Below are 12114 nucleotides of genomic sequence, written 5' to 3' on the forward strand. Positions count from 1 at the left end.
TGAAACATTGTTAGACAAGTCGCCAAATAAACATCTTGGCACAGTCTATAGACTACTATCTCTACAGAGACATTAACCACCTCCATCCAATAGTGTGTGCAACTTGAAGATGTCCCACCAAGGTCACGAGTTTTTTTTTTGTTAGCGATCATCTATGCGCGTGAACATTGTCAGGATAAACGGACGCCTACCAAATTCCATGGCCATTCATGGCTGCCAACACTAATGAAGCCACTATTACTGGATTTGCAGTGGTTTCTGGTCACCTCTGAAAGGAGTTGCAATGAGCTACCGGTTACAGATTCTTCAAGGTCGAGAATTCACGCCAGCCGCGCTTGCAAATTATATTCTCTCTCTGTTTACTCTTTCTCTTTTTTTCTTTTTTCCAAAATTCTCGAGTTGATAAAAAAAAAAAAAAAGAAAAAAAAAAAATACAAGTCTCATTCGATTCAGTCGATTCAATGTTAACCCTACGAAGACACTTGTTCAAAGGCAGGTTGCAAAAAGCTCTTGAACCGCCACCTCCAAGCCACTATGAATACTCAATCTCACCAAAGACTTACAACTTCAAGGTTCCCTCCACAAAACAAACGCTCAACCCGATACAACTCATATATCAAAAAGCAGTCAATTTTCCATTCGAAAAATCAAATGAAGAGGTGTACAATTCATACCCCAAGGTTAATGCATCACAGTTGCTCGATAGAAAGACGAGACCGAAAGGAGTTCTGATGAGCACTGCCGATTTTATAGAGGATCTGTTGTACAACAAACATTACGGATACTTTGCGAAGGAAGCAGAAATCTACCACCCGGACAAACCATTCAACTACCCGGATGTCAAAGACATTGATGGGTTTATGGAGGCTTGGGGAGAATCTTATTCAAAGTATAATCAAGACGAGCCCAAACCGCTTCAGTTGTGGCATACCCCAACTGAGTTGTTCAATCCTTTTTATGGGGAGAGTTTGGCACGTTATATTTTATTCAACTACAAGATCAATGGCAACTACCCATACGAGGATTTAATCATATATGAAATGGGAGGGGGAAATGGAACGCTAATGTGCAACATCCTCAACTATATCAAAAAGCACGAGCCCCAAATATACGCTAAAACCCAGTACAAAATCATTGAGATATCAAGCCAACTTGCAAAAAAGCAAAAAGCATCTTACAGCAACAAGCTAAGGAATGAGGGGTTGGATTCAGATCTCCTAGAAATTCACAATGTATCTATATTTGAATGGAAAGAGGTGGTCAACGAACCCTGTTTCTTTATTGCCTTGGAAGTGTTTGATAATTTTGCACACGACATGATTGCATACGATATGAACACGGGAGAGCCAATGGAGGGCAAAGTGCTTATTGACAAGAAAGGCGACTTTTACCAATTCTTCACACGCGAGTTGAGCCCGTACACAAATGCCTATTTACAACTTCGTGAACATGGCGACTTCTCAGTGCTAAAGTACCAATCCACGGTTAGGGGAAAACTAGACGGATTAAAGAGCTTCTACAAATCAGTGCACCCACTACTAGAATCCTCAACCAAGCTCAAAGTAAAGCAAATGATATTTCCATTCAACGATGAATTGTCGACCCCAGAATACATACCAACAAGGCTTCTTCAATTCTTTCAAATTTTAAAACACAAATTTCCCAATCATTCCTTGATCAGCTCAGACTTTCACTACTTGCCCAACACTATTAAAGGGTTCAATGCTCCTGTAGTGCAAACAATGCTAAAGAAAGAAATGGTGGATGTCAGAACCTACATGGTGCAACAGGGGTATTTCGATATAATGTTTGCAACCGACTTTGAAATTGCCAACGACATGTATCAAAGGATAACAGGAAAAAAGTCACAAATAAACACGCATAGAGGTTTCCTAGAGCAATGGGCGGATATCGAAGCTACAACAACAAAGAACGGAGAGAATCCAATGTTGGATTTTTACAGAAATGTAAGTTTTTTAACTAGTTAGTCTAAATGTTCAATCTCTGGAAATCACTAGCTTTGATAAACTCTGTAGATCCCCTGTCGATGATTTCATCTCTGACCGCCTCTGGCACAGGAACATCTTTGATAGAGCTTTGACTTGTGCTGTCATCTCCCTCTCCCTCTCCCTCTCCTTCATCCTCCTCCTCCTCCTCATCGTAATCTTCTTCATCATAATCGTCATCATCGTAGTCATCATCTGTGTAATCATCATCGCCCTCATCGTCTTCCTCGTCATCGTCATCGGTAAAATCATCCTCATCAACCTTTTCGGCATCTTTGTAACTCTCCTCATCATCCTTCTTCTTTCTAAAGCTCATAAAATTTTTGAGTGGCGAGGTGAATGACGACGCCGAAAGCGGCCGTTCCAATGCAGGCGATTTGGACCTCGCACCTTTTTGCAATAGCTCGGGATTATCAGTATGTTCTTCCTTCTCATGGTCTCGATGCAGCAACTTTTCATTTTTCTTCAACTTGGGGGATCCACTATTTTTCAAATCCAAGTCATCCTTGTCAATATCACTATCGCTCAAGTCATCAAAATCCAAAGGATTTTTCCAATAATTCACATCATTGAACTTTTCATCAGTTTTATACTCGTCAACATAATTTCGAGGCGATCCAGGCGATCGAGGCGATCGAGGCGATCCTGGAGTGGGCAGGCGCATAGATGTAATGGACCTCGCATCAGACGCATCAAGCTCATGGTTGTTTACATATTCCGACCATTGCGCATTATTCCAATTTGTTGAAATGGAACTGACCACCCTGATTGGAGGGAAAAATTGATCAACTAATTCTCCAATGTGCAAATAAGATGACTTGTAACCAGCCAATTCCAACAATTCCATATGAACCTCTCCGTCAGGATTTATTGTGAAGATTCGGTGGCTTGGAATGTGGACCGATCTGTAACTAATAGCGTCTGTGATTCTGTTACCAAACCCAGCATAGAAAGGTGTTTGGTCGTCATCCTCATCCAACACTGTACCTTCCCCTTCAAAAAATAAATGCATAATGTCCGAAAGACACGCCATTTTGAACACCTCAGGCTTTTTCAACACAACTTCTCGTCGCAATGCCGCAAATGTTCTATCTGGACTCAAGATCACGGGTCCACTGGGTAACTTTACACCGTCTTGGTTGACACCGGTCAAGTACTGTCTCGTTGAATCTGCTTGTCCAACAGATCTCGCTGTTAAATAGAGGATGTTGTAACCATTTTGGTTGATCTCCTGAAACAAACTAGCAACACCGGGATGTGTCCAATCCCTTCCAATCAAATTCAATACGTGTCCTAGTGCGTCCGATTTGGTTATAGTTCCATCTATGTCTGAAATCACAATGGGCGTGGTTGACTTCCACAAGAACAAGTTTGCTGTCACCTGTGACGAGCTTTCCCTGGACTTGAATTTAAGTGTGTTTACCCCGTAGTTCAAACTCATCATCTGCAACTGCTCCGATGTCAACCTCAATGTCTTGAAGTAAACCTTGTCACTGTCTCCCGATGAGGTTGTACCCACGGTTGTTATTGAAGAAGTAGTTCCTGTTGTCGAGGGAAGCTTTACATCCTCATCCGATTCAGCACCATCATCATCAAATGCGTTAGATATCCTTATGTTTCCGCTTTCATCCTTTGTGATTATCTGATTCCAAGCCTTCACAGAATGTTCACCCAAGTCACCTTCAATCTCCTCCAATAAAATTTTTTTGAACAACTCGTCAGAGTTGTCAATATTCTTTTGCGAGTTTGGCTTGTAGCCATCCATGTCAACGAGTATGTCCCCATTCAAGTCTATTTTTGTGGGGATGTTCAACTTTTGGGTAATCTTTTTAACGTCTTCAATGACCAACCTCTTCAGCTGCGATGGACTTCTTGGGCTCGGAATATCACTCAATTTAGTCTTTTCATCCAAGTCAAAGTAGTCGGGTTCGTTATCGCTATTTGCTGGTGTGCTTAATGGTGACGAGACCGGTGAGATCAACGGTGAAGTCAACACACTATTCGACAATTCATGATCCGTGTCATTCACCTCAAATACGAAATGGGCCTCGCCACCTTCGCCTAGCTTCATGGGCAAGTTGGTCTTGACGTCATTCACATACAAGTCAATTTTCTTTTGCGATGGCTTGATAATTTGAAGTAGTCCAAACCGAACGTGCCAAGGCGACGTGTATCTGGTACCATCGGGGTGTTCAATCACAATGACATCAATGGCTCCTGAGAGTGTAGCTGGGTTCAATGAGTTCCATTGGTTGTAAACGTAACCCCCAACTTTCCCCACGTACTGCATGATCTCTCTCTCTCTCTCTTTGTGTGTGTGTATGTGTGTGTGTGTGTTGGACACCAAAAGGAAAGAAGAGGAGAATTGGGAGGGGGAAACTTTTCTTGTGAAAAAAAAATATATGCGGAGCGGAAATCTTCTAATTGCGCAATCTAAAAAACTATACAGAACAGAACAGGTTACTCCTCCTACTACTACTAAAAGACACACAGTTATGCACCCACCACAACCGGATCTTGTCCACTGGCAATATTACATTGATGCATCAACCTTCTTTCGTCTTTACCGTCACTTCCTAAACCTTTAAACTCCCCAGTGACTGAGTGCCAAACTCCACGATTGAAAAACAACACCAAATCCCCTTGTTTCCAAGAGTGGGCCAAGACCCTTTCTGGAGCTATAGCCGGTCTCATCATTTGATGCACTTTTTCCCTCGACTCCTTCAAACCCAATGTTTTGGTCTCACCGTTTATGTTTGTATGTAACTTGTACAAACAGCATCCATGCACCTGCAAATGGTGTTCCTTGGTGGTTGGATTTGTCCAAACCATGGGCAACTTCTTAACCTTCAGTTCTTCCCATTCAGGTAGATCCTTAAAGTCCATCTCTTTACCTTCGGAAACCATGGTCAATCCATCGGACGTAGCCTTGGCGGGGGAGATGAAAATATAAGGATGTGGAGCATACTCAACAGTGGTATTCAAAGCAAATTGTTTATCCTCATCACTCAATCCTTGGAAAGCTTGTGCTCCACTGATGAAGCAAGTGGCACCCTGAGTTATTTTCAATTCGCTTCCATCATCTTCGTACTTGATTGTTTGGTATTGTGTGGCGGGTGGAACCTTGATCCCAAGCAATGTAGTAACCATTGGTGGCGACAAACCATACAAAGCACTGTCAATGTGCCATCTGTAAAACCTGGTCCTTTTCTCTTCCTTTATTTGTTTCTCTGTCAAAGGGGTGTGGTGAAATGTTGTGTGTGAAGGATGAGTCAAGTTAATAGCCTCTCCATTTTCGTTTCCTGGTTCATCCGCCTCAAATCTACCTTGACCAAGAATTTGAACCTGTGGTTGCGACTTGACGGAGCAGCCGTCCTTCTTCAACACTGACTTGTCGTGTCTAAACTCCTTACCATGACCATAACCCGCACCATTTTCCTCCTTTGGTTCAGGGATTGAAGGGTCAAATCTCTTTGTTAACAAGTATTGTGACTTTGGGGCAAGCTCAGCTTGATCGGGGATAACGGCCACCAAATGTGTTTGCACAGCTTCTTTCAACAACTTGAAGTCCTCGTCATTTAAATTGGCAGGATCATTTTGGCAATATGTGGGGAGTTTGATGGTGCAGCCAAATGGGGTATCTTTCAAAGGTTCAACAGTAACAGCGTCTTTATGCATCGTAGTGAGGGTGATGTGCAAGGCAAGTGAAGCAGAAATTGGAGGTTCCCTTGGCGTGGTTTTATATACAGCTTGCTTTTGATATGCTCTTAAAGAGCGGGGGGGTGGGTGATTTGTACTGATAAGAAATGATTACTTTCTCCTGCATATAATGAGAGGAAAATGCCGATCCCGAGTCTGTTCCGTCGGAAGAGGACTAGAGAGTGGTTTTTGCCGGAGGGAAGCAGCCGAAACAATTATCAACAGACGAATGGGGAGTTATCGCAAGAAGCAGCAGAAGAAGAAGAAGAACAAGAAGAGGAGATACTGTGCTTCCTAGTCCTCTCAGCTCCAATTAGTGTACATAGATGAACGGACTTAAAAGAGAAATGTAAACTGGCGCTCTCTTTTCGGAGTTATCCATCTGATCATCGCAATAGTTCATTGGGTTTAGCTCAAGCTGCACAAACCCCTTCAATGGCAATTACCCATAGCAGCCCCCCATCCCATTTCCTCCCTTTGGCTTGTTGCAAACTTTGTACTCTTCCTCCGTAAAATCTTCAACAAGAAAAAAAGAGAAAAGAGAAAAGAGAAAAGAGAAAAGAGAAAAGGGAAAAGAGAAAAAAGAAAAGAGAAAAGAGAAATCGCATTCAACCCACCACTGAAGTAAAACATGGGACACTACGTCACGCTTGCCACTTGCAATCTCAATCAATGGGCTCTTGACTTCGAGGGAAACAGAGACAGGATCATTGCCAGCATCATTGAAGCCAAAAAGCAAGGCGCAAAACTCAGAGTTGGCCCTGAACTTGAGGTTTGCGGGTACGGTTGTTTGGACCACTTTGACGAGAATGACTTGTATGAGCACAGTTGGGATGTATACGCCGAGATCTTGTCAAACCCGGAAACGCATGGAATCTTGCTCGACATAGGTATTGCTATAATCCACAAGTCAATAAAGTACAATTGCCGCATCATCTCCTACAACGGCAAAATTCTTCTCATTAGACCAAAATTGTTTCTCGCAAACAATGGAAATTACAGGGAGATGAGGTACTTTACTCCTTGGAATAGGCCAAAATACTATGAGGAGCACTATCTTCCGCGCAGCATTGCGAAAGCAACTGGCCAGTCGAAGGTCATTTTTGGCGATTGTGTGATTGAGACTATGGACACAAAGTTAGGCTGCGAGACCTGCGAAGAGCTATTCACACCGCAATCACCACACATTGCAATGAGCTTGGATGGGGTTGAGATATTTACAAACTCCAGTGGGTCACACCACGAATTGAGAAAGTTGGATACCAGGTTGCATTTAATCACCAACGCAACGAAAAAATGTGGTGGGGTGTACTTGTATGCAAATCAAAGAGGGTGCGATGGTGACAGATTATACTACGATGGATGCGCATGTATTGTAGTGAACGGTCAGTTGCTAGCTCAGGCGTCACAATTTTCACTAAACGATGTCGAAGTCATTAGTGCAACCATAGATCTCGATGATGTTCGCTCGTACAGAAATCAGAAATCAGCAGGAATGCAAGCAGTGGACCAGGAGAAACCATACAAAACCATTTACGCTGACTTGGAGCTATCGCCTAGTGATTATGTTTACGACCCCGACGTTGCACCCACTCGCCCACAAAAGATCAAGTACCATTCACCGGAGGAAGAGATTGCGTACGGACCTGCTTGCTGGCTCTGGGACTACTTGAGAAGATCAAAGTGTGGTGGCTATTTCCTTCCATTGAGTGGAGGAATCGATTCGTGCGCAACAGCAGTGATTGTACATCTGATGTGTAGATTGGCGGTGCAGTCAAACAACGAGCAAGTGTTGGCGGACGTTAGAAGTCTAACCCGCGATGCCAACTTCACCCCAAAAACCCCACAGGAGTTGGCTAAAAAGATATTTTGCACCTCGTTCATGGGAACGGAAAACTCATCAAACGACACTAGATCTAGAGCCAAAGACTTAGCTGAAAAAATTGGATCATATCATGTGGACTTGAACATGGACAATCTTGTATCAGCCGTTGTTTCGTTGTTTGAAGTTGCCACCGGTAAAAAACCGATGTTTAAAATATTTGGCGGTTCACAAACGGAAAATTTGGCGTTGCAAAATATACAAGCAAGGTTGCGTATGGTGTTGAGTTATTTGTTTGCGCAGTTGTTACCATGGACCCGTGGACTCCCCGTGCCTGGGTTATTGGTGTTGGGGAGCGCCAATGTTGATGAATGCCTCCGTGGATACTTGACTAAATACGACTGCTCATCTGCCGATGTCAACCCCATTGGAGGTATCTCCAAAACGGACTTGAAGAGGTTCATCTCCTGGGCTGAAAAAAGGTTTGATTTGCCAATCTTGCATGACTTTATCACTGCTACCCCTACTGCCGAACTAGAGCCAATTACAAAGGATTATGTTCAAAGCGATGAAGTCGACATGGGAATGACGTATGACGAACTTTCACGATTTGGTACATTGAGAAAGGTCGACAAGTGTGGGCCATTGGCCATGTTCATTAAGTTATACCACGAATGGTCTCAGCCACCGCACAACTTGACCGCCGAGCAAGTGGCAGAAAAGGTTAAAAGGTTCTGGTTCTTCTATGCCGTTAACAGGCACAAGATGACAACCATGACTCCTGCTTACCACGCGGAACAGTATTCGCCCGACGATAACAGATTTGACCTAAGGCCGTTCCTTATCAATCCAAGGTTCCCCTACGCAAGTAAAAAGATTGATGAGGTTGTTGAGCAGATCAACAAGAGACGAGAAGAGGTTCAACGTAGCAATGTTAGCGTGGATTAAATATACCTTTATGTAATCTTACCTCCCCATTTCGGCACAATACCGAGATGATCCTTCATATACTTCTCAGGAGAATATACCTTGCAAATGAATTCCTCAACACGAAGCGCAACGTGCTTGGGCAAGTCTTCGTGAACAAAATGACCGCTCCTTTGGCTATTGTTGAAAACAACTAACTCATATTTACCTTGCATTTGACCAATTGTAAGTTTTTTGTCCAATGTCTCATGTGCCGCCAATATGAGAAGCTTCGCTTTGGGAAAGCTAAGGAAATTGTTGGACAAGCCAGTGAACCACGTTTCCCAATACGGCTCAGTCTGCTTCAAATCCATCTTCCATGTCATTGCGTCCAAGTTGAATATATCCGGCACACTCAACCTAGCCGACTGTTGGTTAAATAGAAGCGAGTTCATATGCCAATTAATAGCTTCTGATATAGACGGAAATGATTTTGGCAACTTTTCAAGAAAAAAGGGCATGACATTCAACGAGGTGACGGCAGTCTCTTCCACGATGTCCAAAAGTATCAACCCTCTAACAAGATCCAGTGTATACTTGTGAACGTACTTTGCAAAAATAGCACCCCCCAATGAATGTCCCAACAAAAATATTCCCAAGGGGTGGTGTTTTGAAACAAATTCTTCCAATACAAAATGAAAGTCCTCCACAAGTGTATCCAATGAGAAGTCTTTGTCACCCCCATGCGAGCCCCCATGACCCTTCATATCATATAAAAAAACACTAAGTGTTTCATCGCTGATGTTTCGACACAATTCAGCAAAAGTCATGGACGAAGAACCTGCTCCGTGGCCACACACCAACACTGGTCCGGGATTTTTAGACTTTTTAAAGTACGTTTGGAAAACCGACAGTCCACGAGAGTACTCTTCAGTGACAAACTGCGTCGTCTTGAACTGCTTATATTCACTCAAAATATTCAAATCAATCTTGTTAGTGGTGCTCTTCCTCGGTGTACTTCCAGCAACACCAGTCCCCGACTCATTCTCCTCCTCCTCCTCCTCCTCCAACAGCAGTAGTCCAAGCTCAGACTCCCTCTTTTTAACTCTCTGTAGAAATGCTTTATGCAAGTCAGACATTCTTGAGTCAAGCTCAACAATAGGAAAGCAGTTAAATAGAAGGAAAAAAATAAAAAAAAGTACGAAAAGGGGACAAATAGAGTTTTCCTGTCACTTCCTTCACCCTCCATGACAGATCTAACGCGGCATTTCCAATTTATGTCAACGGCCTTGTTTGTAGGCTACAAAGCATTACTAAATAACGAGACTCCCGTATCTTGCATCGTCACCAAAGACGATGAAGTTCTAAGTATAGGCTACAACTACACAAACATTTCCTTAAATGGAACCAAACACGCCGAGTTTATCGCACTAGAGCGACTCAATGGGAGTGCTGACTATAGTGAGCTCACTTTGTATGTTACCGTTGAGCCATGTATAATGTGTGCGTCCTATCTCCGACAATTGGGAATCGGTAGAGTATTCTATGGGTGTGGAAACGATCGCTTTGGTGGTAACGGTACTATACTCCCTATTAACACGGATGAAAAGTTGCCACACAAGACTTATTCCAGTATAGGAGGAATCTGCAGAACGGAAGCGATCCAGTTGCTTCGCAACTTTTACATTCAGGAAAATGAATCAGCACCAGTGCCCAAAGTGAAGAAGAACAAGAATATAGAGGAGAAGGAATTTCCAGCAAACACAACCAATTTGTCAAAAGCTGAATTCATTGATTTCTATGGAGACACAAGATGGGAGGCATTCACAGATGGACAGGAAATAACTCCGCTCATTGGAGAAGGGTATTTTATTCGCAACTTTATCAATATTGACGACGTGAAAAAGATACCGTATTTGGAGCAAGAGCTAGGGGTGATAGATTCCAACCAAATAGAGGCATTTTCCTCCTTGTTCTATGAAATAACCGCCAACGGGCACGTCAACTACGAACAATCTGTAGATAAGTATCTCCACAAGAAACGTAAAACTAAATAGAGAGTGAAGCAAAGATAAAGTAAAAAAAAAAGAAAAAAAAATAAAACAAATAGAATTTGAAAAATGTCCCTTGAAACTTTTTGCATCATCTTCCCAAACAATGGACGATTCAGATGAAGAGTTTATATCTACACCAACTGGGTCGCGATCACCCTCATCAGGATTTGTCCCTTCTGCGACTGAAACTGCGCCGCCACGTGGAGGAGTGTCAACAAGAACGCGGTCACAGCACACTGGCGAAGTGAGTGACTTGAAAAGAGCAAATGGATACGCATGGGAGGATGAGTACCAGCGATCGTGGGACATAGTCAAAGATGACGAACAGGGCAGCGGCTCCTTTGAAGCCATGGTTCAAACAATAATTGAAAACAGAAAGAAAAAGATCATGAAGAACTTGAGCACGCCCTTTCAAAGAGGGATAATCAGGACACTAGTCATTATTGTGGACGGAACGCTAGCGATGGCCGAAAAGGACTTACGACCAACTCGATTGTCACTAACGCTAAACTATTTACTGGAGTTTGTGGTGGAGTTTTTTGACCAAAATCCGATATCTCAATTGGGAATCATATTGATGAGGAATGGTGTCGCCAATTTGATTAGTGAGGTCAGTGGCCTGCCGCAGTACCATATAGATAGATTGAGACAATTGAAAGCGAGACAGCATAACAAGTACGAACCAAAAGGAGATCCCTCTTTGCAAAATTGTTTGGAAATGGCACGCTCTTTGCTCAAATTCAACTTTGGTTCAGCATCTAACAATTCTAAGAACTCTAAAGAAATTTTGCTAGTGTTTGGCTCTCTATTCACTAGTGATCCAGGTGACATACACAAGACGATAGAGAGCCTAGTAAAGGAAAAAATTAAAGTCAGTGTAATTGGACTTTCTGCACAAGTTGCTATATGTCAAGAATTGGTCAACAAAACCAACCATGAGCCACGCAATTCAGCATCGAAACATTACGGTGTGATTATGAATGAGACTCACTTCAAGGAGTTGTTGATGGATTGTGTCACTCCATTGCCCTTACCAGAGAGTGAAGAAACCAAAATGGACATGAAAGGCGTCCCCTTGATAAAAATGGGATTTCCTTCAAAGGTACAGCCAAGCGCAACCTCCACCATAGGTAATGCTGATTACACGGTGGAATTCCCTCAACTCAATGCATCATATCCAACGCAAGGTTCCAACGATTCGAGGGAGGTTGTGGAAGTAAATTCGGATACTGTACATTCACAGACATTTGGATATCAATGCCCCCAATGCAAAAGCAAGGTGTGCAATCTTCCTACAATCTGTCCAGTATGTGGGCTAATGCTTATTTTATCTACGCACTTGGCGAGATCGTACCACCATTTGGTTCCACTAGCCCCCTACAAAGAAGTTCCCGTATCCCCTTCTTACGACACTGACTTCTGCCACGGATGTCAATTGAAATTTCCAGCGGGAACAAAATCAAGCAAGGCCACAGGGACTATCGATTCTATAACAAGCTCCAGATATCGATGTGCAAAGTGCAACAACGATTTTTGCATAAATTGTGATGTCTTTGTTCATGAGGTATTGCACAATTGTCCCGGTTGCGAAAACGCACAATAGAGAGACGCTTTTTATTTATATATA

The 12114-nt window shown here is 42.9% G+C and overlaps 7 protein-coding genes across 7 annotated transcripts; 4 read left to right on the forward strand and 3 right to left on the reverse strand. All coding sequences in view use genetic code 12, as the record gives it.

The window, feature by feature from the left end:
- Positions 1-461: 461 nt before the first annotated feature.
- Positions 462-1988, forward strand: KGF57_001983 (uncharacterized protein; the record flags this gene model as incomplete). The annotated part of the gene is made up of 1 exon (XM_051751246.1): positions 462-1988. One exon carries the CDS (start codon positions 462-464, stop codon positions 1986-1988), a length of 1527 nt encoding a protein of 508 aa, XP_051609486.1.
- A 1-nt stretch (position 1989) lies between these two features.
- Positions 1990-4296, reverse strand: SMP2 (phosphatidate phosphatase; the record flags this gene model as incomplete). Its single annotated transcript, XM_051751247.1, has 1 exon — positions 1990-4296. One exon carries the CDS (start codon positions 4294-4296, stop codon positions 1990-1992), a length of 2307 nt encoding a protein of 768 aa, XP_051609487.1.
- A 203-nt stretch (positions 4297-4499) lies between these two features.
- KGF57_001985 (uncharacterized protein) lies at positions 4500-5684 on the reverse strand (the record flags this gene model as incomplete). Its single annotated transcript, XM_051751248.1, has 1 exon — positions 4500-5684. The coding sequence occupies one exon, from the start codon at positions 5682-5684 to the stop codon at positions 4500-4502; it is 1185 nt and encodes a 394-aa protein (XP_051609488.1).
- Positions 5685-6336: 652 nt separating this feature from the next.
- On the forward strand, positions 6337-8475 carry KGF57_001986 (glutamine-dependent NAD(+) synthetase; the record flags this gene model as incomplete). Its single annotated transcript, XM_051751249.1, has 1 exon — positions 6337-8475. The coding sequence occupies one exon, from the start codon at positions 6337-6339 to the stop codon at positions 8473-8475; it is 2139 nt and encodes a 712-aa protein (XP_051609489.1).
- Positions 8476-8483: 8 nt separating this feature from the next.
- PPE1 (carboxylesterase-mitochondrial 37S ribosomal protein YmS2) lies at positions 8484-9572 on the reverse strand (the record flags this gene model as incomplete). Its single annotated transcript, XM_051751250.1, has 1 exon — positions 8484-9572. The coding sequence occupies one exon, from the start codon at positions 9570-9572 to the stop codon at positions 8484-8486; it is 1089 nt and encodes a 362-aa protein (XP_051609490.1).
- A 108-nt stretch (positions 9573-9680) lies between these two features.
- Positions 9681-10490, forward strand: KGF57_001988 (tRNA(adenine34) deaminase; the record flags this gene model as incomplete). The annotated part of the gene is made up of 1 exon (XM_051751252.1): positions 9681-10490. One exon carries the CDS (start codon positions 9681-9683, stop codon positions 10488-10490), a length of 810 nt encoding a protein of 269 aa, XP_051609491.1.
- A 100-nt stretch (positions 10491-10590) lies between these two features.
- On the forward strand, positions 10591-12090 carry KGF57_001989 (TFIIH/NER complex subunit; the record flags this gene model as incomplete). Its single annotated transcript, XM_051751253.1, has 1 exon — positions 10591-12090. The coding sequence occupies one exon, from the start codon at positions 10591-10593 to the stop codon at positions 12088-12090; it is 1500 nt and encodes a 499-aa protein (XP_051609492.1).
- Between the last annotated feature and the right edge of the window lie 24 nt (positions 12091-12114).

Source organism: Candida theae, assembly GCF_024610275.1.
Source record: "Candida theae strain CBS 12239 chromosome Unknown scaffold51, whole genome shotgun sequence".
Classification (NCBI taxonomy): domain Eukaryota; kingdom Fungi; phylum Ascomycota; class Pichiomycetes; order Serinales; family Debaryomycetaceae; genus Lodderomyces; species Lodderomyces theae.